The sequence below is a fragment of the Dendrobates tinctorius genome, unplaced genomic scaffold (assembly GCF_039654945.1).
Source record: "Dendrobates tinctorius isolate UK_male_01 unplaced genomic scaffold, ASM3965494v1 ptg000016l, whole genome shotgun sequence".
NCBI lineage: Eukaryota > Metazoa > Chordata > Amphibia > Anura > Dendrobatidae > Dendrobates > Dendrobates tinctorius.
The window spans coordinates 50,854,155-50,879,706 of record NW_027361684.1 but is presented as its reverse complement, the minus strand read 5'-3'; the positions used below and the strand labels follow the sequence as shown (position 1 = coordinate 50,879,706).

The following is a 25,552-nucleotide window of genomic DNA, read 5'->3' as shown; positions in this document are numbered from 1 at the left end:
CCACTTAATATGGTGGTAATGGTGGTTTCCGAAAGGAGCCACCCCTTGGCTGGGTCCTTCCCTGGAGGAAGATCTGGCTAGTCCTGTGTTTGAGACTCTTAAATGAGGCTCCACAGACTTTATTTGCATATTCGTATTTCCCAGGGAGCATTGCACCTTGGATTTCACTGATTGAGCGCCTTTGCCGGCTGCCGCAGTGTTTTCTTTGACTGGTCTCCCTGAGGTCAGTGATTGTTTTGTGATATTAAAGAAAAAAGCAACCTCAAAAAATAGCTCCAACAAATAAATGTTTGACCTCTTCATTAACCCCTTCACGACCTTGTGATTTTTTTTTAAACTTTTTCAATTATTGCTCCCCTTCCTCCCAGAGCCAAACTTTTTTTATTATTTTATTTTGAATGGGCAAAAAGGAGGTGATTTTTTATATTTTTTTATTTTTTCAATATTTTTTAAAACTTTTCTTCTACTTTTTACTTGCTTCCATAGTCCCTTTAGGAGACTTGAAGCTATGATCATCTGTCAGCCCTGCTATGTGTAGCAGATATCATCATCTCCTATGAAATCATCATCTCCTATGAATGCTGGCAGGTCATGACAATCCATCTGCACTCCACGATCAGGAGACAGGGGCGCCGATGGGCGGATCTTATAACACGCATCTGGTTTGTGTGAATTAAATGCCGCTGTTAGATATTGACAGCGGCATTTAACAAGTTAACAGCCGCGGGTATGTTTGCGATTCCACACGTGTTGTAGGTACATGACAGCTGTTGGAAGCACATCAAATCAGCTGTCATGTGCCGGAAAATATGCAGGCTTATCACCGTAAGCTGCATCAAATGCAGGGACAAGATCTATTACTTGCCTATATGTAATAGGTCGTGAAGGGGTTAAATAAAATTCTAGATATATCTTAATTAAGCCATAACTACAATGTATAAAGAATATAAAGTACTCCTTTTTTTTTTATCTTAGAGCACCAATAGTATTTCTAAATTCACTACAATACCAGGAGTTTAATAGGAGTACAATTAAAGAAGCATTCCCATTAATATTTTTCTTAACTAAATGTGTTTATGTGTATGGTTTATAGTGTGAGTATATTAATATACTCACCTACTGCTGCTCTCTCCAGTATCCAGTACTCTTCTCAGTAACGTTACCACTCTTCAGACGACCTGGGTCACACTGCGTGCAACATGACCCATTAATTACTTTTAGGTTGTAAGTGTGTGTAGCTTCATATATTTACAGTCACATGTAAAAGTTTGGGCACCCCTATTAATGTTAACCTTTTTTCTTTATAACAATTTTGGTTTTTGCAACAGGTATTTCAGTTTCATATATCTAATAACTGATGGATTCAGTTATATTTCTGGATTCAAATGAGGTTTATTGTACTAACAGAAAATGTGCAATCTGCATTTAAACAAAATTTGACCGGTGCAAAAGTATGGGCACCCTTATCATTTTCTTGATTTGAACACTCCTAACTACTTTTTACTGACTTCCTGAAGCACTAAATTGGTTTTGTAACCTCATTGAGGTTTGAACTTCATAGCCAGGTGTATCAAATCATGAGAAAAGGTATTTAAGGTGGCCACTTGCAAGTAGTTCTCCTATTTGATTCTCCTATGAAGAGTGGCATCATGGGCTCCTCAAAACAACTCTCAAATGATCTGAAAACAAAGATTATTCAACATAGCTTTTCAGGGGAAGGATACAAAAAGTTGTCTCAGAGATTTAACCTGTCAGTTTCCACTGTGAGGAACATAGTAAGGAAATGGTAGAACACAGGTACAGTTCTTGTTAAGCCCAGAAGTGGCAGGCCAAGAAAAATATCAGAAAGGCAGAGAAGAAGAATGGTGAGAACAGTCAAGGACAATCCACAGACCACCTCCAAAGACCTGCAGCATCATCTTGCCGCAGATGGTGTCACTGTGCATCGGTCAACAATACAGCGCACTTTGCACAAGGAGAAGCTGTATGGGAGAGTGATGCAAAAGAAGCCATTTCTGCAAGCACGCCACAAACAGAGTCGCCTGATGTATGCAAAAGCACATTTGGACAAGCCAGTTACATTTTGGAAGAAGGTCCTGTGAACTGATGAAACAAAGATTGAGTTGTTTGGTCATACAAAAAGGCGTTATGCATGCGCTGTATTGTTGACCGATGCACAGTGACACCATCTGCAGCAAGATGATGCTGCAGGTCTTTGGAGGTGGTCTGTGGATTGTCCTTGACTGTTCTCACCATTCTTCTTCTCTGCCTTTCTGATATTTTTCTTGGCCTGCCACTTCTGGGCTTAACAAGAACTGTACCTGTGTTCTTCCATTTCCTTACTATGTTCCTCACAGTGGAAACTGACTGGTTAAATCTCTGAGACAACTTTTTGTATCCTTCCCCTGAAAAGCTATGTTGAATAATCTTTGTTTTCAGATCATTTGAGAGTTGTTTTGAGGAGCCCATGAAGCCACTCTTCATAGGAGAATCAAATAGGAGAACTACTTGCAAGTGGCCACTTTAAATACCTTTTCTCATGATTTGATTCACCTGGCTATGAAGTTCAAAGCTCAATGAGGTTACAAAACCAATTTAGTGCTTCAGGAAGTCAGTAAAAAGTAGTTAGGAGTGTTCAAATCAAGAAAATGATAAGGGTGCCCATACTTTTGCACCGGTCAAATTTTGTTTAAATGCAGATTGCACATTTTCTGTTAGTACAATAAACCTCATTTGAATCCAGAAATATAACTGAGTCCATCAGTTATTAGATATATGAAACTGAAATAGCTGTTGCAAAAACCAAAATTGTTATAAAGAAAAAAGGTTAACATTAATAGGGGTGCCCAAACTTTTACATATGACTGTACATTGTAAAAGAACCTTTAAGCTCATGCATAGAGCACAGTAGTACAGAGTGATCTTGATAGTCTGATGAGCAGTGACGTTACTAAGAAAAAGAGCAGAACGGCGCTGGATTCCGGAGAAAGTGTCGGTAGATAAGTATCTATATATATAAAACTGAATGTATGTATGTGTGTATCACCAACCAATCACGAAGCACCTTTCAATTCACTAGAGCTGTTCAAAAGAAGCTGAGCTGTGATTGGTTGCTATGAGCAACAGTTTTCCTTGCAACCAATCACTAAGCATCTCTCATTTCACCAGAGCTGGTTAAAAGAAGCTGAGCTGTGATTGGTTGCTTTGAGCAAGTTTTCCCACTTGACAACACCTCAGCAGACACTGACATGGTGAGAGAAATCTAGCATCCCTGGGAACATAAGCTCCTAGCCATTGTCTACCCCCCAAAAGGAGCACAGAGCACATGACAGAAATGAATCCCCCCTCCCGTGCCCATATACACATCACACATCCTCCATCCTATAGGCACATCTTCCCTCTTAAAGGGATCATTGGTATGGAAGTCAGAGAAAATCCATCCAGCACTTTGGTTTTGACCCCAGGCCTCTCCTAAAGGGATCCCTGGTATAGAAGTTAGGACAGTTCCACTCAGCTCTGCGGTTCTGACCCCCGGGTCTCTAAAAGGGATCATTGGTATGGAAGTTAGGGCAAATCCACTCTGCGCTTTGGTACTGACCCCAGGATCTCTTAAAGGGATCTCCTGCATGAAGTTAGGGCAAATCCCTCAGCACTTTGATTCTGACCCCAGGGTGCTATTAAAGGGATCTTTGGTATGCAAGTCAGGGCAAATCCACTCAGCGCTCTGGTTCTGACCCAAGACCCCTCTTTAAGGGATCACCGGTATGGAAGTTAGGACAAATCCACTCTGCGCTTTGATACTGACCCCAGGCCTCTCTTAAAGGAATCTCTGGTATGGAAGTTAGGGTTAATCCCTCAGTGCTCTGATTTTCATCCCAGGCTTCAATTAAATGGATCATTGGTATGGAAGTCAGGGCAAATCCACTCAGCGCTCTTGTTCTGACAGCAGGCCTCTCTTAAAGGGATCCCCGGTATGGAAGTTAGGACCATTCCACTCAGCGCTCTGGTTCTGACCCCAGGCTGATGGGATGATGTGGGATATTAGGGGTAGTAGTCCGGTGGCTCTGGCTGAAGGGATGATATGGGATATTAGGGGTAGTAGTCCGGTGGCTCTGGCTGATGGGATGGTGTGGTATATTAGGGGTAGTAGTCCGGTGGCTCTGGCTGATGGGATGATGTGGGATATTAAGGGTAGTAGCCCGGCGGCTGTGACGTGATGATGTGGGATATTAGTGGTAGTTGTCTGGTGGCTCTGACTGATGGGATGATGGGATATTATAGTGAATGTGGCTATGCCGAGTGGGCGGGGCTCTACACTCAGCTTTATTTATATATAGATATAATCATTATAATTTGTTATAACTAACCGTAGTTAGTTACTATGCTCGGGCAGCGCTGGGCTCTTCAGCTAGTCTTAACATATTTACACTACATACCATGCACATATACACAGATTTATTTATGGACATTTTTCATGTTTCTTTAATTACCCTGGAACAATCCTAAGTAAAGTAAATATACATAGTGCAAGTTGTCAATGTCTGAATATTCAGGACAGTTTGCTGCCTCTATTGGAAACCCCTCATTAAAAATAGTGTGTTTATCCCTGAATAGCTCTAAAATATTTGCTAACAACAAAGAACAGACAACACTTCAATAAGTCAAAGGGTTGTCCACTACTTTTATATGGATAATCTGGCCATAGGTCAGTCATTATTATCAGATCAATGTAGGTCCGGCACTCCCACTGATCAGCTACCATCAGCTCTGATACAAACAATGTTCGGAGCAGAACAACGCAGTTCGATACGATGCTTAGTGCCCATGGACGAGAATTGCCGCACTGCTACCTGCTACTATTCAACAGCTGATCAGTGGGAGTACCGAGTATCAGACCCCCATCAGTCTGATATTAATGACTTTTCCAAGATATCATCAATATCAATGTAGTACATAACGCCTTTAATAAAATTGAGACATACAAATCCCTTCATAATACAACTACTCAGTACTAGAGATCTAATAGTACTGACTTTTGAAAGTTCTGTTAATTTAGCATAGCCTGACTGTGTTTCGCTGAATCTTCCTACAGTTTATTATAGCTTTATTATTATCATACTATTAATTTATAATATTGTAATAAAGTATATATTATGTGCACCCACTTTGACCTGGGACTGGATTGATTTGCTGCAAGTTTTGCTGTTTGATGCTCCAAACTGTCTATTTTCCCAGATGATAAATAGCCATGCAATTCAGGGGTTAATAGAAGTCACTATGGTAAAATGACATTGTGACATTTGATTATGTGGTCTACAGAAGAGAATACTTCATATATTGATCCGTCGATCTGTTGAACTTTATATCATTATTAAAAACAATGCATTTTTTTGTAGTAGTGAGTAGTGCTATAATTCATTCTCTGTTTTATGTGAACTTCAGGATTTCCAGCTGGAGAGCTTCAAAAACCTTTCTTTTGGGGAACAGAATATCCACGGTATGTAAACACATCGAGACATTTGGAAGTAACTGGAAGGGAAAATGATTTTGAAAACCATAACACTTCAAAAAATGACAAGAAAAATTAAGCAAATGTTCACAAACGTTAAATGCTTGGTGAGGACCTGGTCACATCACCTTTTTTATGTTTGGTAGGTATGCCAATGATCATGTTTGCGAGGAGCGTATTCAGATGGAGGCCAATAGAGTGACCTTTCGAACTCTATCTGGTTGGTGTGCACCGGTATACTACAAAAACAGCATGGAATAGTTAGACTATAAAATTCCATCCAAAAGAAACTGAGAAACAATTAAAGAAAAAAAATGTGATGTGAACAGGGTCCTGAATACATGTACTGCCACATATGTATTGGTACAATGCTTGGTAGTGCAGAAAACTTGTAGTATATCTCTATAAAAGGGAAGAAAAAAACAAAAATTCCTCCCAGAATTAATACGTTGTAAAAATATATACTGGAAGTGGCTGGTTTTGGTTGTCGGATTTACCTTTCTACTGAGTGCAGCAAATGTTCTCAATTTCTAAACCTTGTTTATATAGAATGTCTAAATCTACAACTGTTAGCGCTCATTCACATGTCCGATGTTTCCACGGATCAAAGTTTGACCAGAATGGGGTTTGAGTGTCATCCATTTTTCTTGTATAAAAAAAGTTTGTCCATCTTCTCTATTCGGAGAGTCCGTGAGAATCAGATTACAGTACACTCGGATGTTAATTAAGTGCAGTCTAATTTTTTCATGGACTCATTGACTTGCATTGCTGATTTTGATCAGACCCCAGGATCAAATCTGGACATGTCTCCACGATTTTCTGAATGCCACTCGGCTAATGAAAAATCACCCCATAGACTATCAAAGGTACAAGTACTCTCCATGAAAAACACACATAGCATTTGTACATGAAATTTGGGTGTAAAAATGATCCCTTATGAGTAATGCCAAAAGTTGCAAATTTTTGTGCAACTGAAATGACTGAAAAGACAAAAAAAAGGCGGATTATAGTGTCGTTTAAAGAAAAAGAGATAGGAATGAAGCTGGATGCTAACATCCCTGTTCCACTCGGCCTTCTGAATAGTTACAGGAAATATGTGCAGCTTTGCCTGATTTATGTAAGAAAAGACAGCAGGACTTCAATATGTCTTTTTTCAGCATTTATCAAAGATAACACTTTTGATATAAAAAGCTTAATGAAGGCAAGTGGGCAGATTCTCCATTTTCCAGTTCCCCATTAAGCAGAAAGCCTCCACTAAGCACCTGAAATGATTGTTGCTTCTTTTATTTGTGACCTTACACAAGAATGACGGTAATAACCTCGCCGTTTGAACCACTCGGGTCAGGGTGTTACAAACTCTTGATAGAAAAGACCATTAAAGCTCATATTAATGTATTTGACACCTTTCGGGAAGTGAAATGTCAGTGTTTATCTTCACCATATAATGCGGCATTTATTTGTATTTCCCCTATATCCCGAGATGCAGCGTTTCTTTCATTGGAAGCAGAAACACTGATTTTTTTTCTTTTATAATTATGCTGCTTACTGTGAGGTCTCTAATGCCACATTGTGGTTAGTGAGAATGGTTCTTACAAATCAAAAATGTAAAAGGTAAGAACCACGTTCACACTGTGACTGATTTTATTTTAAAGAAACAGTTGAAAAAATAGAAATGTCTAATGTGTTGTACTGCTTGTAAGGTACATTGTGATTATTCTGAAATTAATCACAAAGGAAAAGACAATATGAACAAATGCTCGTTTAATACAAATACTTGAATTCCAAATCACTACTATTTTTTATTTTGGAGTTAAAGAACCTAGCTGAATATATATGGTGGCCATAAAAAAGGATTTATCCTTCAATTAATTTGCTTTCCTTGCATTTTGAGCCATTTTAAAGCTATGTAAAAAGTGGGCCATGTAAGAAATAAAGCAGCTTCATAAGTGTAGTTGGGTGTGGTTGCCTCCCAATCTCAAAAAGTGCTTCATTCTGTACACCTCCTAAAGTCAAACAACATATCTGGTGATCCCTGTGAAGACAAAACTGGGTCTAAAACAGATTTGTAAGTAGAATCAACCCCCTTAGGCTGTCTAAATGGGCTTGCAGGTCATAGGAAGCTGAATAAAAAGATACCTTGATATCTGAGATCTGTTGTCCTATTTCAGAGAAAGCCACATTTTTCTTATATGTAAATGAGCTGTTCCAGGCTATGGGCCGGACAATGAAAACGCATGAGAATCTGTCTCGAGATATTATTTTACATGAAAAGTGGAGCTACCAGGGTGAGACATGTAAATAACAAAGAAAAGTAGAACTGAACTTTGCCTCATAACAAGCACGTTTGCAGTTTCAGCTCTCACAGCCCTGCGGTATTGCAACCCTGTCTGCCAGTGAGATGGAACCTGAAGCACTGAGAGGAACCTGCAGATGTGTTAGGTATAATCACACACAGCTCTGCAGTGAGATCAGGAGAGTGGAGAGAGGTCATTACACCACACTAGTAACACTGGAAAACATTACATATCACACTGACAACTTCTCCTTTTATTACAAACAAACTCTGGAGGCAGATTCTCATGCAGATCAGTCCTTTGTGACCCAGAGAGCTTAACAGCTCATGTACATGAATGTAGATTTCTCTGGAATAAGACATTGCATCACAGATATCAAGGTAACATTTTTTTCAGCTTCCTATGACCTACATGCATATTTAGATGGCTTAGGAATGTTGATCCTTCTGACACATTCCCTTTAACCTCTTCCTCCTACAGACATTTTTGATTTTTGCTTTTTTCCCTCCCTTCCTTCCAAGAGACATAACTGTTTTATTTTTTTACTTTTCTGCTTACATGGTCATATGAAGACTTTTTTTTTTGTTTGCAGTCAATTATGAGCCCTCCCATGCCCCCTCCATTTTGGCATTGTAGTTTTAAAGGTAGTTCTTTGTGCATTACAATGATCTGGTAACATATTCTTCAGATCAGCACAATTACAGAAACACCTAACTTATAAGATTATTTTTATGTTTTAGAGTTGGGTTGTCATTTTTTGATACAACAGACTTTTTAAATTTTTATATCAATGGACCTGTTTGAGGGCATGTTATTGCATGGCAAGCTATCATTTTTATTAGCTATGTAGTTTTATTACTATGCAGTAGATAAAATGTAGTGTTTTTTTAATATATGTTGTTTACTTAACACCTTAGTGACCATGCAATATTTTTTCAAATCTGACATGTGTCATCTTATATTGCAATAGCTCTGGAATGTTTAAACATATCCCAGTGATTTTGAGATGATCTTTTTTGTGACACATTATACTTTATAAGCGCAGGTGCAGACAAGCGTATCGCATTGTGCCCTAGTTGAATCTGATTATTGGATCGCACTTGGCTATGCAAGTCAATGAGTCCATGGAAACCATCAGACTGCACTCAGATGGTATCTTAGTGCAGTTCGATTTTCCCAGACTGACAGAGTGCAGAAAATGGAGATTACTTTTTCCATCTTCTAATCTGAAAAATTGGAGCACACTATGATCACACACTGACCAAATTCTGATCAGAGTTTGGTCACAGTGTGATTTGCATAATCAACCTGAGTCTCTCTGATGAGAGAAAATACTGCCTCGTGACCCTAGCATGATAGTAGATTTAGGTCGATATATTTTGCATTAATTTATAAAAATATCATAAATTTGACAAATTTCTAAAAATATTTTCCATAAGTCTCCCTTACACAACCACTATTTGTCAAATGTCCTTTTATTTTGTTAGGATGTTAGAAGGTTTAAAAATTCAGCACTTATTTTAATTTTGCAAAGAAATTTGCAAAACTTATTTTTAGAAACCTATTCAGTTTTGAAATGACTTTGGGGGACCTATATATTGGAACACCCCCAAAGTGATACCATTTTAAAATCAGCACCCCTCAGCATATTTGAAACAGCCGTCATGTAGCTTGTTAACCCTTCAGGTGCTTTTCTGGAACTAACACAAAGAGGAATGAAAAAAAATTAAATTTTTACCACAAAAATGTTGCTAAATTTTGAGCAGGCCACAATAGCCGGTAGACTCTACAGCCATTCCATGGCCCTGAATTGCCATAGCAACCATGGTGAGTGCCAACAACAATACTGACTGATGAACCGGAGTGTCAGCTATAGTGTACAGCTCACAGCTGCTGTATCTTCACCTATCTGGGGGCACACTATTCTTTTATATCTCAGGTCATTAAAAAGGCAAAATGATGGTCATTAAGGGGTTAGTAGGTTATTCATTGAATTCTTTTTTCTAATGTTTTTCAGTGTTTTTATTTTTGAATTGGGAAAAAAGTGATTAAGTTTTTATATTTTGTCATTTTCTTCATATTATATGAAAACTTTTTTTTATTTTTAATTTCTTTCTATTAGTCACTTTCTTTAGTTTGCTGTTTTTGAGTGAATTCAGTTCCATTTATCTGAAAAAATGACCCCTAAGGCAGTTGAACCTTATACTGTAAACTGTTATTCCCCAATTTTTCAGCAATGGTAAAAACACTAATCTCTTATGAAGCCCAGTCATAGAGGTGTAGACCATGTATTGGGGTGGTCTCTACCAGAATATAGCGGCTGAGGACAAAAAACACAACCAGGCAATTTATTGAGTAACTAGCTTTTACTAACAACGAAAGCTGTGTTACCCCGGAAACACAAGAAAGAAACACAGTTAACTATCACACATACACCTAGCCAGGATCAGCTAGGACCCCTGCGCTGCACAACCGATAGGCCCAGTATGTTCTATCGGTACACTATAATTTGCCTGACCTGTGGTTCTGCCTAATGTGGTAACTGGAAGTTACTCAGAGCAAGGGTATAATTAGATGAGTGCAAGAGGTGGCCCTTACAGCGGTGCCGGCGCAGAAATTCATAGACTTAACAATTATCTAAAATTACAATTCTGTTATGCTATCTACACACAAGCTCACCCTCTGAGGGGAATATCTAGCTAAGGTTCACACAGCCCTCTTAGCAAGCAATGTCTCTAAGTGAGAATTTAGGTTTGGTACCAAACTCTCTCTAATGACTGCGTGTATGCACCCACCGGGGTCCCTGTGGTGAGGCCAGAGCTCAGGACTTACCGGCCATTATCTGAATACAGAAGTTGCTGCCTAATTGTCTGAACAGCTGTTTAGCTGGGAGACCGTGGAGTGGATCCTAGGCATGTTACCTGGAGCGTAGTTTTTGCCTGACAGTCACAGCCGATGCTTTTGGGTGGAATCTAACTCTGTATCCAACCACATGTCAGGAAATGATTAAAGGGCCCAGATAAAACTATCAATTTGTTCACATGGAGCCTTTTTGGTACTTTTTATGCCTTTTATATAGTCAAAATCAAGGATGGATAGTGACTAGTGTTGAGCATTCCGATACCGCAAGTATCGGGTATCGGCCGATACTTGCTGTATCGGAATTCCGATACCGACTTCCGATATTTTTTCAATATCGGAATTCGGCATCGGAATCGGAAGTTCAGTTGATTGACGGCCTGACGTCATCATGATGCGCGGTGTGTGCGCATCATGATGCGCCGTCATTTCGGGCCTTCCGGGGGTCTCTGCCGGCCTGCCGGGGGGCTGTGCCGGCCTGCCGGGGGGCTGTGTGGACTGCCCGGGGTCTCTGCCGGCCTGCCGGGGGGCTGTGCCGGCCTGCCGGGGGGCTGTGCACCCTGTGGGGGTCTGTACCGGCCTGCCGGGGGGCTGTGCCGGCCTGCCGGGGGGCTGTGCTGATGTCCGGGGGTCTGTGCAAGCATCGTCCGATGGGACTACAAGTCCCATCGGGCGATGCCTGCTACCATGACAGTGATTGACACATTAGCCAATGATGGGACAGTAGTAGTCCCATCATCCGGCTAATGTGTTAAATGTTAAAAAAAAAAAAAAAAAAAAATACTACATACATACTACATATATACTACATACATACTACATACATGCTACATACATACTACATGCATGCTACATACATGCTACATACATACTACATGCATGCTACATACATACTACATGCATGCTACATACATACTACATATATACTACATACATACTACATACATACTGCATGCTACATACATACTACATACATACTACATACATACTACATGCATGCTACATATATACTACATGCTACATACATACCACATGCATGCTACATATATACTACATGCATGCTACATACATACTACATATATACTACATGCATGCTACATACATACTACATGCTACATGCATGCTACATACATACTACATACATGCTACATATATACTACATACATACTACATATATACTACATGCATGCTACATATATACTACATGCATGCTACATATATACTACATGCATGCTACATATATACTACATACATACTACATATATACTACATACATGCTACATACATACTACATACATACTACATATATACTACATGCATGCTACATATATACTACATGCTACATACATACCACATACATACTACATACATGCTACATATATACTACATGCATGCTACATACATACTACATATATACTACATGCATGCTACATACATACTACATGCTACATGCATGCTACATACATACTACATACATACTACATGCTACATACATACCACATATATACTACATACATACAATACATTCATACAATACATACATAGACATACAGTACATATAACATAGAGTAACATACTTACCAATACTTGTCACATTGTTCCCCGAAGCCATTGTCTTTCCGGAATAAATATTAACATAACAAACCACAAAAATACTCACCCACGATCCGAAGCAGTCCACGAGTGTGTCCCACGACGATCTTGGGTAGAGAACTGCAGCATCAGATGATGCTGCCGTTCTCTACGGGCTGCAGGAATCCAATGACGGAAGGTAGGTATCCTTCCGCACTGTATTCCTCCGCCACTTAAAAAAAAAAAGTCCCTAGTCTCACTTTATGCCATTGCTGCGTGGGAATTTCCCACACAGCAATGGCATAAAGTGAGACTAGGGACTTTTTTTTTTTAAGTGGCGGAGGAATACAGTGCGGAAGGATACCTACCTTCCGTCATTGGATTCCTGCAGCCCGTAGAGAACGGCAGCATCAGCTGATGCTGCAGTTCTCTACCCAAGATCGTCGTGGGACACACTCGTGGACTGCTTCGGATCGTGGGTGAGTATTTTTGTGGTTTGTTATGTTAATATTTATTCCGTAGACGACAATGGCTTCGGGGAACAATGTGACAAGTATTGGTAAGTATGTTACTCTATGTTATATGTACTGTATGTCTATGTATGTATTGTATGAATGTATTGTATGTATGTAGTATATATGTGGTATGTATGTAGCATGTAGTATGTATGTAGTATGTATGTAGCATGCATGTAGCATGTAGTATGTATGTAGCATGCATGTAGTATATATGTAGTATGTATGTAGCATGCATGTAGTATATATGTAGCATGTATGTAGTATGTATGTGGTATGTATGTAGCATGTAGTATATATGTAGCATGCATGTAGTATATATGTAGTATGTATGTAGCATGTATGTAGTATATATGTAGTATGTATGTAGTATATATGTAGCATGCATGTAGTATATATGTAGTATGTATGTAGTATATATGTAGCATGCATGTAGTATATATGTAGTATGTATGTAGTATATATGTAGCATGTATGTAGTATGTATGTAGCATGCATGTAGCATGTAGTATGTATGTAGCATGCATGTAGTATATATGTAGTATGTATGTAGCATGCATGTAGTATATATGTAGCATGCATGTAGTATGTATGTGGTATGTATGTAGTATATATGTAGTATGTATGTAGTATATATGTAGCATGTATGTAGTATGTATGTAGCATGCATGTAGCATGTAGTATGTATGTAGCATGCATGTAGTATATATGTAGTATGTATGTAGCATGCATGTAGTATATATGTAGCATGCATGTAGTATATATGTAGTATGTATGTAGTATATATGTAGCATGTATGTAGTATGTATGTAGCATGCATGTAGCATGTAGTATGTATGTAGCATGCATGTAGTATATATGTAGTATGTATGTAGCATGCATGTAGTATATATGTAGCATGCATGTAGTATATATGTAGTATGTATGTAGTATATATGTAGCATGTATGTAGTATGTATGTAGCATGCATGTAGCATGTAGTATGTATGTAGCATGCATGTAGTATATATGTAGTATGTATGTAGCATGCATGTAGTATATATGTAGTATGTATGTTGCATGTAGTATGAATGTAGCATGTATGTAGTATGTAGTATGAATGTAGCATGTAATTTTTTTTTTTTTTTTTTTTTACATTTAACACATTAACCGGATGATGGGACTACTACTGTCCCATCATTGGCTAATGTGTCAATCACTGTCATGGTAGCAGGCATCGCCCGATGGGACTTGTAGTCCCATCGGACGATGCCTGCACAGACCCCCGGAGCCTGCACAGACCACCGGCAGGCCGGCACAGCCCCCCGGCAGGCCGGCACAGCCCCCCGGAGCCTGCACAGACCACCGGCAGGCCGGCACAGACCACCGGAGCCTGCACAGACCCCCTGGCAGGCCGGCACAGCCCCCCGGCAGGCCGGCACAGCCCCCCGGAGCCTGCACAGACCACCGGCAGGCCGGCACAGACCACCGGAGCCTGCACAGACCCCCTGGCAGGCCGGCACAGCCCCCCGAAAGGCCCGTACAGACCCCAGAGAGGCTGTACAAGGGCAGGAAAGGGTTTTTCTTATTCCGATACCGGAAGTCCCATAGACTTGAATGGGACTTCCGGTATCGGAATCGGCGATACCGATACTTTTTTTAAAGATCGGCCGATACCATCCGATACGATACTTTGAAGTATCGGATGGTATCGCTCAACTCTAATAGTGACTAGAGAAAAATATAGGCATTTTAAAGAACAGCATAAGTAAAATATAGTAAATAAACATATATTACACTCTAATATTCTCTAATGGATAAGGGGGTAAAGACCTTACAAAATAAAGCTAAAATAAGTAGGATAAGTAGTAAAATGTTAAAAAAAAATTAGTAGGAAATGCAAAGTAAATAATATATAGACTTAATCTAAAAACTATAACTCATATTATAAATCAATGTAAATATAATACGATCAAGAACACATCTGCAGATTTTATTTTTGGGATGCTTTATAAGATTGGAAGAAAAAATGAAACCTAGAAAGTACAATAAATAAATAAAGTAATCACCAGATGCCTCACTTATAGGACCTTTAACGCAAGGAGACTTGGCATCAAGGGTTCAGTTCTACTACAGTGCCACCAAATGAGAAGTAAAACATTAGATGGTATCTACCGAAATGAATAGATCACCTTTGCAATACACATGGGATGGGTCTCCCAAAGCAAATTACAATCTTTATTGCCACTCCCAATGCCAACTAACTAAAAAACATGTAACTTTAAAGGTTATTGAAACACAGCCTTTGTAAAAACAAAATGCCCTGGTAATGAAGCATAGTTATGATGTGGCAGATATTCTACATTTACACTTCACATGGTGATTTCATGTACTGTAAAATGAATAACCATTATCAATGTGGAGAGATATAAGACAGAATTCTGAAGTTTTCTGTTTTCACTGGAGGTAAGATGAAACTGGCCGCCAATTCAAAAATAGAATGAAAACGGAATTTGCATGCATCAGTGTCAAACATTTGCCAACTTTCCCAGGGGAAATGATTAGAACTGGCAGCCCAATGATCCCATTTCATCTTTGATCTGTGATATTCCCAGGCAACATAGTGAAAATGAATAATTAAATTCTGAATCCTAGCTGGTTCCTGATAAGAAAATAACTGATGAGATGAACATCAGAATTCTTTATAAAAATAGGAGATTTGAAAGATTATTTTTTTTTGGTATTTAGATGCTTTTGTGTGTTTTTCTGACAGATCCCTCAGCTATGGAGCAATTGGAGTCATTGTTGGCCACGAGTTCACACATGGTTTTGACAGTAACGGTGAATATATTTCCTTATTTCATGTCTAAATAAATAAAAAACTTTTATGCTTCATCATTTTAGTTTCCAGTTCTCACGAGTAATGAGTTCTCACTAGTAACTCAATGAAAAAAACTAAATGCACCTAGAATCTGTTTATTCTATCGGGAATAACTCATGAACTAATTTATGTTATATAGGCCGAAAGTATGACAAAGATGGAAATTTACACCCATGGTGGACTATAGAGTCAGAAGAAAAATTTAAAGAAAGAACAAAATGTGTCGTGGACCAATACAATGACTATTACTGGAAGTTAGCTGGAATGAATGTGAGTTTCCAAGTGTTTTGATTTTTTTAAGGTTATTTTTTTTAGGATTACTTAGAATGAATTGGAAAGTTGTTCATTTTAAAAATATTGAAAAATGTGATAAAAATGCTGAGTGTCCTTAGTGCACTTCAATGATCCATTGTGGTCCATACTTCGATATCTGTTCAGATCTTTGGGACCAGCAGGTCCACTTTCGGCTTATGCTCGACTCAGAAAAGCTTTGTCTGTAGTTACATATCATCACTGCTGTGTGGATGGGACTGTTGTACATTTACTACAAATAGTGACTTCTACCAAGACCCAAGGTCTAGACTGACCACTTTGAACACAAATGGTTCAAATGGAGTGAATGGCAATATACAAACAGATTGATTCCTTACAACTCCCTATATGATATGTGCATGGATTGTTAAAAAATTCATTAAAGGTAAGCAAAAGTATAAATGAGTAAAATTAGATGTGATAGAAGCTTTCTCTTAGGGCTTGTGCATTTCGGTCTGACTGCGATCCGACAAAACATTGGATTGCACTCGGACCAATGTTGTTACAGTATATGGTGCCATGCCCATATCTCATTTTTTTTCCTTGAACAGTCTCTGAAGAAAAAACTTGTAGAATGCCCGATTTACATCCAATATTTGGATCTCACTTGGTCATGCAAGTCAATGAGTCCATGGAAAAAGATCGGACTGCACTTGGATGACATCATTTTCACAAACCGACAGAACAGAATGGATGGAGACATTATTTTTTCCATCTTCACATCCAAGAAAATCAGATCACAACACGATGACATTGTCTTCAGAGTATGATCAGTGTGATGAGCATAATCGGATCAATTTTCTTGGATGAGAGGAAATACAGTTGTGTGACCCTAGCCATAAAGACATAGCATCCTTAATATTTCTAATTAAATTTTTCATCTACAAATTAATGCATTGGGGACATGATTTAGTGGCACTTACTAAAATATAAGTATTATAGATTTACCTTCTTTATTTGTTAGTGCAACCTTTATCACAGACTGCAGACCTTTAAAGGACAGCTGTCTGCAGGATTTCACCATAAAACTATTTATCTCTGCTTGTAGCTCTTTCAAAGGCAATTCTAGCAATACCTTTACATGGCCATTCCGTTCCTCCGTTACAGAGAAATCTATGTTGAATTGATATGTATGTGAGGCCAAAGAGCTATTTGTAGATCTGAAGCCTCTGTCACTCCAGCTCTATTCCTCACTTAGCGCTGCCTCTTCCTGCTTGACTGATGGCACCTTTGCTTGAAGTTACACAGCATAAAGACAGATTCCCTTTAAGGACCAGGGAATTTTCCATTTTTGCTCTTTCCTTTTTTTTCCTTGCCTTCTTCCAACAGACATAACTTTTTGAAATGTTCTGTCAAAATAAATATACGAGGGCTTGTTTTTTGCAGGACAAGGTTTACTTTTCAATGGCATTATTCATTTTACCATAGAATGTACTAAAGTAAAGGAAGAAAAAACTGTAAATACTGTCCTGTCTGTATACTCTATTTTCCTTTCTCTCGTTCCTATGAACTGTGGTATGATCAGACCATGTCCCTGCATGATCAGACACAGCCATTACACAGTACACAGCAGGAGCACATTTATAAGATTATCTCAGCACAGGAACATTATTTGTAACACATCCAATTGTGGAAATTATTATTATTCCAAGATCTAGTGATTAAAATGAACTTTGTTCGTTGGACAACCCTTTTCATTCATGTTTTAGTGTGAGGAACAGTTACTAAATTACTTTGCCCAATCTATTATTTATATAGTTGTTTTGTTTTGCTGTATGCTTGTGATTATATGCTATTATTCTTTTAGGTAAAAGGAACAAAGACTTTGGCAGAAAATATTGCAGACAATGGAGGAATGAGAGAAGCCTTTCGGGTAAGAAAATGTATATTTTTTTTAAAACAAGATGGTACCAAAGTTGGCAGGGAACTTACAGTATTTTTTTTTATAGCTTGTGACTTACTGAAAGAAAAAAAATGCCCTTTCTGATAATTCCACCCTAGTATTCAGGTGCAAATAGAAAAAAAAGAAGAAGCCAAAAGGGGACAGAAAGCTCTGACTTATTTTTATCATGTGCAAAGTGCATGCAAAGGTGACAGAGGAGGAGAATAGATGCAGCTTTCGGCAAAATTTGCAGCGCATTGACTAATATCACGGAGAGGGTGTAATTTTGGCAATTTCTTCTGCACAGTCCAGTACTATGCCGCAATTTCTTATGCTTCTCTCCCTCATTGAATAGCACTCCTATGTATCTTACGCCAGTGTGAGTGAGCCCTTACATTGAGGCAAAACACTGATGACATACTGATGGTAAAAACACTGATGCAAAACACTTATGACACCGATGCCATTTTTTCACGTGCGTGTTTAAATATGGATGTGTGAATGAGACCTTAGAAGAAGAATGAAGGAAAATATTAATATCTATTTCAGGACATACAGTATGTTATCTGCACCTCAAAAACACTTCTAGAATTCGACCTTTTCTTACTTTTGACTCCGCAAAAACTCTTACTGTTTCTCTTATTGATCCTTGTCTGGACTATTGTAACTCTCTTCTATTGGGTCTCCCTCTTACCAAACTCTCCCCCTCCAATCTGTCTTGAATGCTGCAGCCAGGATCATATTCCTTGCCAACCATGACATCAATGCCTCTACCTTGCAGCAGTCCTGACACTGGTAACCCATCCACTCCAGAATCCAGTACAAACTTATTACCCTCACCCATAAAGCACTCCATGGCTCAGCACCACGCTACATCTCCTCCCTTGACTCAGTCTACCACCCTACCCGTGCCCTCCATTCTGCTGATGACCTGAGGCCAACATCCTCAATAATCAGAACCTCCCACTTCCGTCTCCAAGACTATACACGTGCTGCGCCAATTCTTTGGAATGCACTTCCCAGGTCAATACGGCTAGTCCCTCATCCATACAATTTTAAGAGTTTATTCAGACTGGCCTACCGCCTCAACACATTAACCTAACTATCCCTGTGTGGCACAGTCAAAAGTTTTACCATAGCTAGGTTCCCCGCATCATGTTCCCACATGCTTTATGCATCTATTAGCCCTCTGTGTCTGTACTGTTACACACTTAACATTATGGCTGGTCCGATCAATGAAGGCAACTGTTACCACCCACCTTTCGTGTCTCCCTTTTTTCCTCATAGATTTGTAAGCTTGCGAGCAGGGCCCTCATTCCTCTTGGTATCTGTTATGATCTATGTGATTATTGTTATGCTGTAATGTCTATCATCTGTACTAGACCCCTCTGAAATGTAAAGTGCTGCGGAATATGTCGGCGCTATAGAAATAAAATAATTATTAATATGTTATACTGTAATTTAAACATTTCACTTTTTTATTTATGATAGGCATACAGAAAATGGATTAAAGAAGAGAGAAATGGAAAAGAGGAATTGCTTCTTCCGGGCTTAGATCTTAACCACAATCAACTGTTTTTCTTAAGCTACTCTCATGTAAGTCAATGATGCATTTTTACTAATGGCCCCTCATAACTTCTGTGTGTCAATGCCAATTCAGACTAGTATGCCAATTCCTCACTGGCAAACTAGTCCATCAGTTTGTCAAAGATTTTCATTTTTCAGAATGTATCTGAAGATTTATTTATTTATTTGATATCTATATCTTATATCATAGGTAAGGTGCAATACTTTTCGCAGTGAAGCTGCAAGAGAACTAGTCATGAATGGAGTACATAGTCCACCTCAGTTCCGGTAAGACCGCCTGAGCACTGTATATGATAGTTATTAGTATTCTCCTTTTTGTGGATCATTATCATAATATTTATAGATTCTTAAAGCATATCTTTCAATCAGAAAAAATATCTCTGCTGCAATTACCTATGCGAAAATGAGAAACTATTGAAGACTACTTTGTTTGCCGTGATATGCGCTACATGGTCGTGCCTTGTCCACCATTCTGAATTTGGTTCTTTTGTCATCAAGCATTTCTGCTGTCACTATTCAGATGAATGAGTCAGTGGTATGTGAATGTACATTTACAGCCTATCGTCTGCAACACCATCACGCAATACAGACTTCCATAAGCAAAGTATAATCTGCTACCATACACAATATATCAAGAAATGGCTGTTAGGGCACGTTTAAACGATCACATAAAAAATTGTTCAGAGCTTCATCCAGAAAAGTGGAACGATTTTTTTCTTTCTCACCTGTCATCCATGTGCAATCTGTTTTTTCCCATGTTATAGAATTGCAATGTATCCCTAAATATTGGATGCTATACTGTGTCTCTGTATGGCGTCCCATTTATTTCATCCACCCATAGGCTTAAATGGGTGACTCCTCTCTAATTTCCAGAGGAAAATCATGCATGCTGCTTTTTATTTCACACACCGATTCAGTCAGTGAAAAAAATTGGTCATCTACACCGCTCCACTGAATAACAATGGTCCGAGTGATCCATTTTTTTCACAGATAGCACTTGACCAAAAATACGGTCATGTGCACAAGCCCTTAGGGTACATGGCCACGATCAAGAATTGCTGCAGTTTTAACGCTGTGTATTTATGCAGCAAGATGTTACAGCATAGCGGATGGGATTTCTGGAAATGTATACGTGCATATGTGCCTGCAGATCACCCACGGAAACTGACATGCGGTGCATCTTTCTGGTCAACAGCATGTCAAGTCCTCTTGCGGAGACGCTACCTTCTAGATGTTAGACTTCAGCGTTTTGGACTTGGCTAAATATGCTGCATCCAAAAAGCTGCTACTTCTGGATCGTGGGCACATAGTCTTAGAAAGTAAAAGTCTGAGAACAAGCCATGGAGACTTTGTCCTGTTCAGTCCCACTCCGCAATGCAGTTCCAATAACCTTTCTATCTGATTTGAAACAAATGTAGATGCAGAAACCATAAATTACGTGAACTAAAAGATTATTTTTTTTTATCCCCCAGGGTAATTGGTGCAATGAGTAATTTTGAAGAATTTCGTAAAGCTTTCAACTGTCCAGAGAACACATTAATGAATCGTGGAAATAATTCATGCCGAGTGTGGTAGACATGAAGACTCATTTTACGTAATTCAAGGACTGCTGTATAAATTGTTTTATGATATTTCATTTTTGGAACCAAAGAAGATAATCCACTTTACCGTCTTAGAGCTATTTGGAAAAAAATATTATAAGGATTAAGCATCCATGCTGTGTTAGAATTGCTCATGGATATATCTCACATGCTAAAATAGCATAGCCAAGTGTGTGCTGTCCTTGTGTTCTGTAACACCGAAGTGGACTTCATTTTATAGGACAAAAAGGTGATCAGTCTTTGAAAGACTGAAAATCAAAGGTTAAATCAGGATTTTTCCAAAAAGTATTTGTTTTATTATTATTTTGTCAATTTAATATAACTTGGTAAATGCCATAATAACACATTCCAAGAAGAGCTGATATAAGTGACCACTCAATGGCCAGTGATTACAATAAAATCATACTTGCCAACATTGGTGTAGGTAAAATAGGGATGTTAACGTCTCCCAAACAGACCTGTGTCAGCAGCTCCAGAATTTCTGCAAACTGTGTACACTTTAAACACAAAAGAATCCCATACTTCAATTAAGAAATGGAAGTCAAAGAGTTTTTGAAGCTAAAATCACATAATTTTATTAAATCAAAAAATAAAATACAAAGTATATACACCTTAATGGCCAGGAGTGTACAGAAACAACATAGTCAGTCTATTTATGAAACTTAATCAACATTGGTCAGCAGTCTTATTAAGAAACTGACATAAAATGTCAATGCTTCCTGCTGCCGTAGACAAGTAAAAGTGCACATACAAATAGTAACCGCCTATCTGACTGCGTAAGATGCTTCACATAAATGCCTAAAAACGGCCAAAAATAGAATGTGACATTGTAATCAAACTGCACTTACATGTTGTGATTGAAACCGCTACTCAGGCCAGCCGCCCCTACGCGCGTTACGCCGTGGCTTCCTCAGGAGGCGTGTAGGGGCGGCTGGCCTGAGTAGCGGTTTCAATCACAACATGTAAGTGCAGTTTGATTACAATGTCACATTCTATTTTTGGCCGTTTTTAGGCATTTATGTGAAGCATCTTACGCAGTCAGATAGGCGGTTACTATTTGTATGTGCACTTTTACTTGTCTACGGCAGCAGGAAGCATTGACATTTTATGTCAGTTTCTTAATAAGACTGCTGACCAATGTTGATTAAGTTTCATACATAGACTGACTATGTTGTTTCTGTACACTCCTGGCCATTAAGGTGTATATACTTTGTATTTTATTTTTTGATTTAATAAAATTATGTGATTTTAGCTTCAAAAACTCTTTGACTTCCATTTCTTAATTGAAGTATGGGATTCTTTTGTGTTTATAGTTCTGTGAGTTGTGCTACTTCCTACTGGTAGGGGAATGTGTATCTAAACTGTGTACACTTGTATACTTTTTGAGCAGGGTTTGCATATACCCCATCTTCCTTATACTTGGGGCAGCACCACATTTTCTAGAATTGTATCTGAAAAATCAAGACAGTCTTATTAAATTCGGGACTGTTGGCGGATTTATATAGTTTCTTATTCACAGCTCTCAGGGAATGGAGAGGGAAGAATTTATGTTACACTCATACATAGGTGTACACATCTGATGCATATATTAAGACCTACTTTATGTACTACGCACACCAATTGCGACATGTTGCTACTCAACATAATATGATCGTATGTTTATCTGCTCTTCCATAGGCCTACTGTTAAATCCAGAGTTGAGTCAGTTTTTTCTGTGAGGTAACAAGGCAAAATGTTTTACCTCACAGAAAGCAGCAGCTGAGATCCCGTGCTGTCCTGTCTGTATACTATTTTGCTTCCTCCCCTGATCAGGAACTGTGGTATGTGCAGGCCATATTCCGACATGGTCAGACACAGCAGGGACACAATTATAAGATTATGTCAGATCAGGAACATTTTTTTAAAAACATCCAATTGTGGAACTTATTAATTATTATTCCAAGATTTATTAATTAAAATGCACTAATGGTATGTTTGCCTCTGGCGACATTCAGAGCATTTGAGTGATTGGTACCTCAGGATGTATAACATCATTATACGCATCTGAATGTTAGTGCCTCTTCTCAGTCGGACACTCCTTGACACTCCTTATGCCCTTAATTAAGATCCACAGATGATAGACCATAGAGATTTCCATAAATAATTTGGAATCCTATTGAAATTCTGAATATCTTGGTGTATACTATAGAATAAAGTTGTACAGTATATTTAATCCTCAGATATATTAGTCCTAATATGTAAAAACAAAGCACAAAGCTTACTAAAGATTGCATGGATCAGGGCAAATAAACATTACATGTTTCTTAGGTACTAATATGTGAAAAAAAAGAAATACACTTTAATAAAATATCCACACACTTTATAATTACCTGGTTTATCTTTCCTTATTTTTTTTTGTTTGGTTAAACTTACTTTTTTTTATTTTTCTTTTGCGCATTTAAGTTCTCACCACAGATTATATTTCCCTATTTGTATATCATTGTTTGTCTTCTTCCAGTAACTATCACAGCGTTTATGTGGAAATGTGCTTGCTTTCATTGAATTTGTTTTTTATTGATTTTATATTTATTTTATTTCTCCTAAATTTGTCATGGAAGATGAAATAAATTATTTCTGAAATGTATGCATTATACCTGTATTACTTAGGTCCCCTTCACATGTCCATGTTTCAGTTATGTGCGGCATCCATTTTTTTTTTTTTTTTTTACAGATGTCATGCGTAACTCATTATGATTTATGGTGGTGTATACATGTCTGCGTGTTATGAAAAACAGGAAACGATCCATGCATACATGTCTGCGTGTTTGCAGAGATCGTGTGTCCATGCAAACCACACGGAGACATGTCCATTTTTTACTGGTAGTACGCATGACGAGCGCTAATACAAGTCTATGAGTCTGCACGTACAGCATGCGAATGGCAACAATGTGTTCGGTATGTGTTCAACAATGTAAAGTATATGAGAAGTTTTAGAACTGATTTTTCTTAACCCATGCCGGAAAAAATGGATGGCACACAGATGGAATACTGATGACACTCTGATGGCACACTGATCCAAAACACTGACTTTTTTTTTTCAGAACCAGAATTACACAGAAGTGAGAAGGGGTCTTAGGCCGCTTTCACACATTCAGTATTTGATCAGTATTTTACATCAGTATTTGTAAGTCAAAAATAGAAGTGGAACAATCACATGAAAAGTATAATAGAAACCCGTCACCACTTCTGCATTTTTCACCCACTCCTGATATTGGCTTACAAATACTGAAGTAAAATACTGACCAAAACACTGAACATGTGAACATGGCCTTACAAACGGTCTTTAAAATCTGTCAAATTTTTTCTTTTTATAGATACAATATCTTTGCATTTGTGTGTCATCAGTGCTTGGTCTGTGTGTCTGTATTTACCATAAGTATCTCATCAGTATTTGGTAACTGTGTCCATTTTTACCATCAGTGTTTGGCATGTTATTTCTGTTTTTACCATCAGTGTGTCATCAATGTTAGGTCTGTGCATCTGTTTTTACTATTAGTGTTTCTTCATAGTTTAGTCCATGTGTACGTTTTTACCATTAATGTGTCATCAGTATTTGGCAAATGTGTCCCTTTTTACCATCAGTAGGTCATCAATGTTTGGTCCGTGTGTCCCTTTTTACCATCAGTGTGTCATCAGTGTTTGGTCCACATGTCTGTTTTTAACATCAGTGGGTCATTAGTGTTTGGTCTATGTGTCTGTTCTTACCATTAATGTGTCATTGTTTGGCCCGTGTGTCTGTTTTTACCATAAGTGTGTCATCAGTATTTTGACCATGTGACCCTTTTCACTATCAGTGTGACATCACTGTTTGGTCCTTGTGTCCATTTTTACCACCAGTTAATCATTAATGTTTGGTTCTTGTGTACAATTTTACCACCAGTATGTCATAAGTATTTGGTCCTTGTGTCCATTTTACCACCGGTGTGTCATAAGTGTTTGGTCCTTGTGTCCGTTTTTACCACCAGTGTATCATTAGAGTTTGGTCCCTGTGTCCGTTTTTACCACCAGTGTATCATTAGTGTTTGGTCCTTGTGTCCATTTTTACCACCAGTGTATCATTAGTGTTTGGTCCTTGTGTCCATTTTTACCACCAGTTTGTCATAAGTATTTGGTTCTTGTCTCCGTTTTTACCACCAGTGTATCATTAGAGTTTGGTCCTTGTGTCCGTTTTTACCACCAGTGTATCATTAGTGTTGGGTCCTTGTGTCCATTTTTACCACCAGTGTATCATTAGTGTTTGGTCCTTGTGTCCGTTTTTACCACCGGTGTGTCATAAGTGTTGGGTCCTTGTGTCCATTTTTACCACCAGTGTATTATTAGTGTTTGGTCCTTGTGTCTGTTTCTACATCAGTGTATCATTAGTGTTTGGTCCTTGTGTCCGTTTTTACCACCAGTGTATCATTAGTGTTGGGTCCTTGTGTCTGTTTTTACCACCAGTGTATCATTAGTGTTTGGTCCTTGAGTCTGTTTTTACCACTAGTTGTTGTGAGTTCATTTTCCCCTTCACCATTGAGGTCTGAGG

At 38.5% G+C, this 25,552-nt stretch overlaps 1 protein-coding gene and 1 long non-coding RNA gene across 3 annotated transcripts in view; one reads left to right on the top strand and one right to left on the bottom strand.

Moving 5' to 3' along the window:
• PHEX (phosphate regulating endopeptidase X-linked) overlaps positions 1–21,504 on the top strand; it is a 365,396-nt gene extending 343,892 nt beyond the window's left edge. Inside the window, exons 16-22 of the mRNA XM_073565833.1 lie at positions 5,443–5,497; positions 15,502–15,569; positions 15,749–15,879; positions 17,729–17,794; positions 19,295–19,399; positions 19,581–19,657; positions 20,863–21,504. Coding sequence (XP_073421934.1) covers positions 5,443–5,497; positions 15,502–15,569; positions 15,749–15,879; positions 17,729–17,794; positions 19,295–19,399; positions 19,581–19,657; positions 20,863–20,965 — 605 coding nt within the window. The 3' untranslated portion in view covers positions 20,966–21,504. The remainder of the gene's footprint in view (positions 1–5,442; positions 5,498–15,501; positions 15,570–15,748; positions 15,880–17,728; positions 17,795–19,294; positions 19,400–19,580; positions 19,658–20,862) is intronic.
• LOC141080555 (uncharacterized) overlaps positions 1–25,552 on the bottom strand; it is a 385,270-nt gene that overhangs the window by 220,061 nt on the left and 139,657 nt on the right. The window lies entirely within an intron of this gene.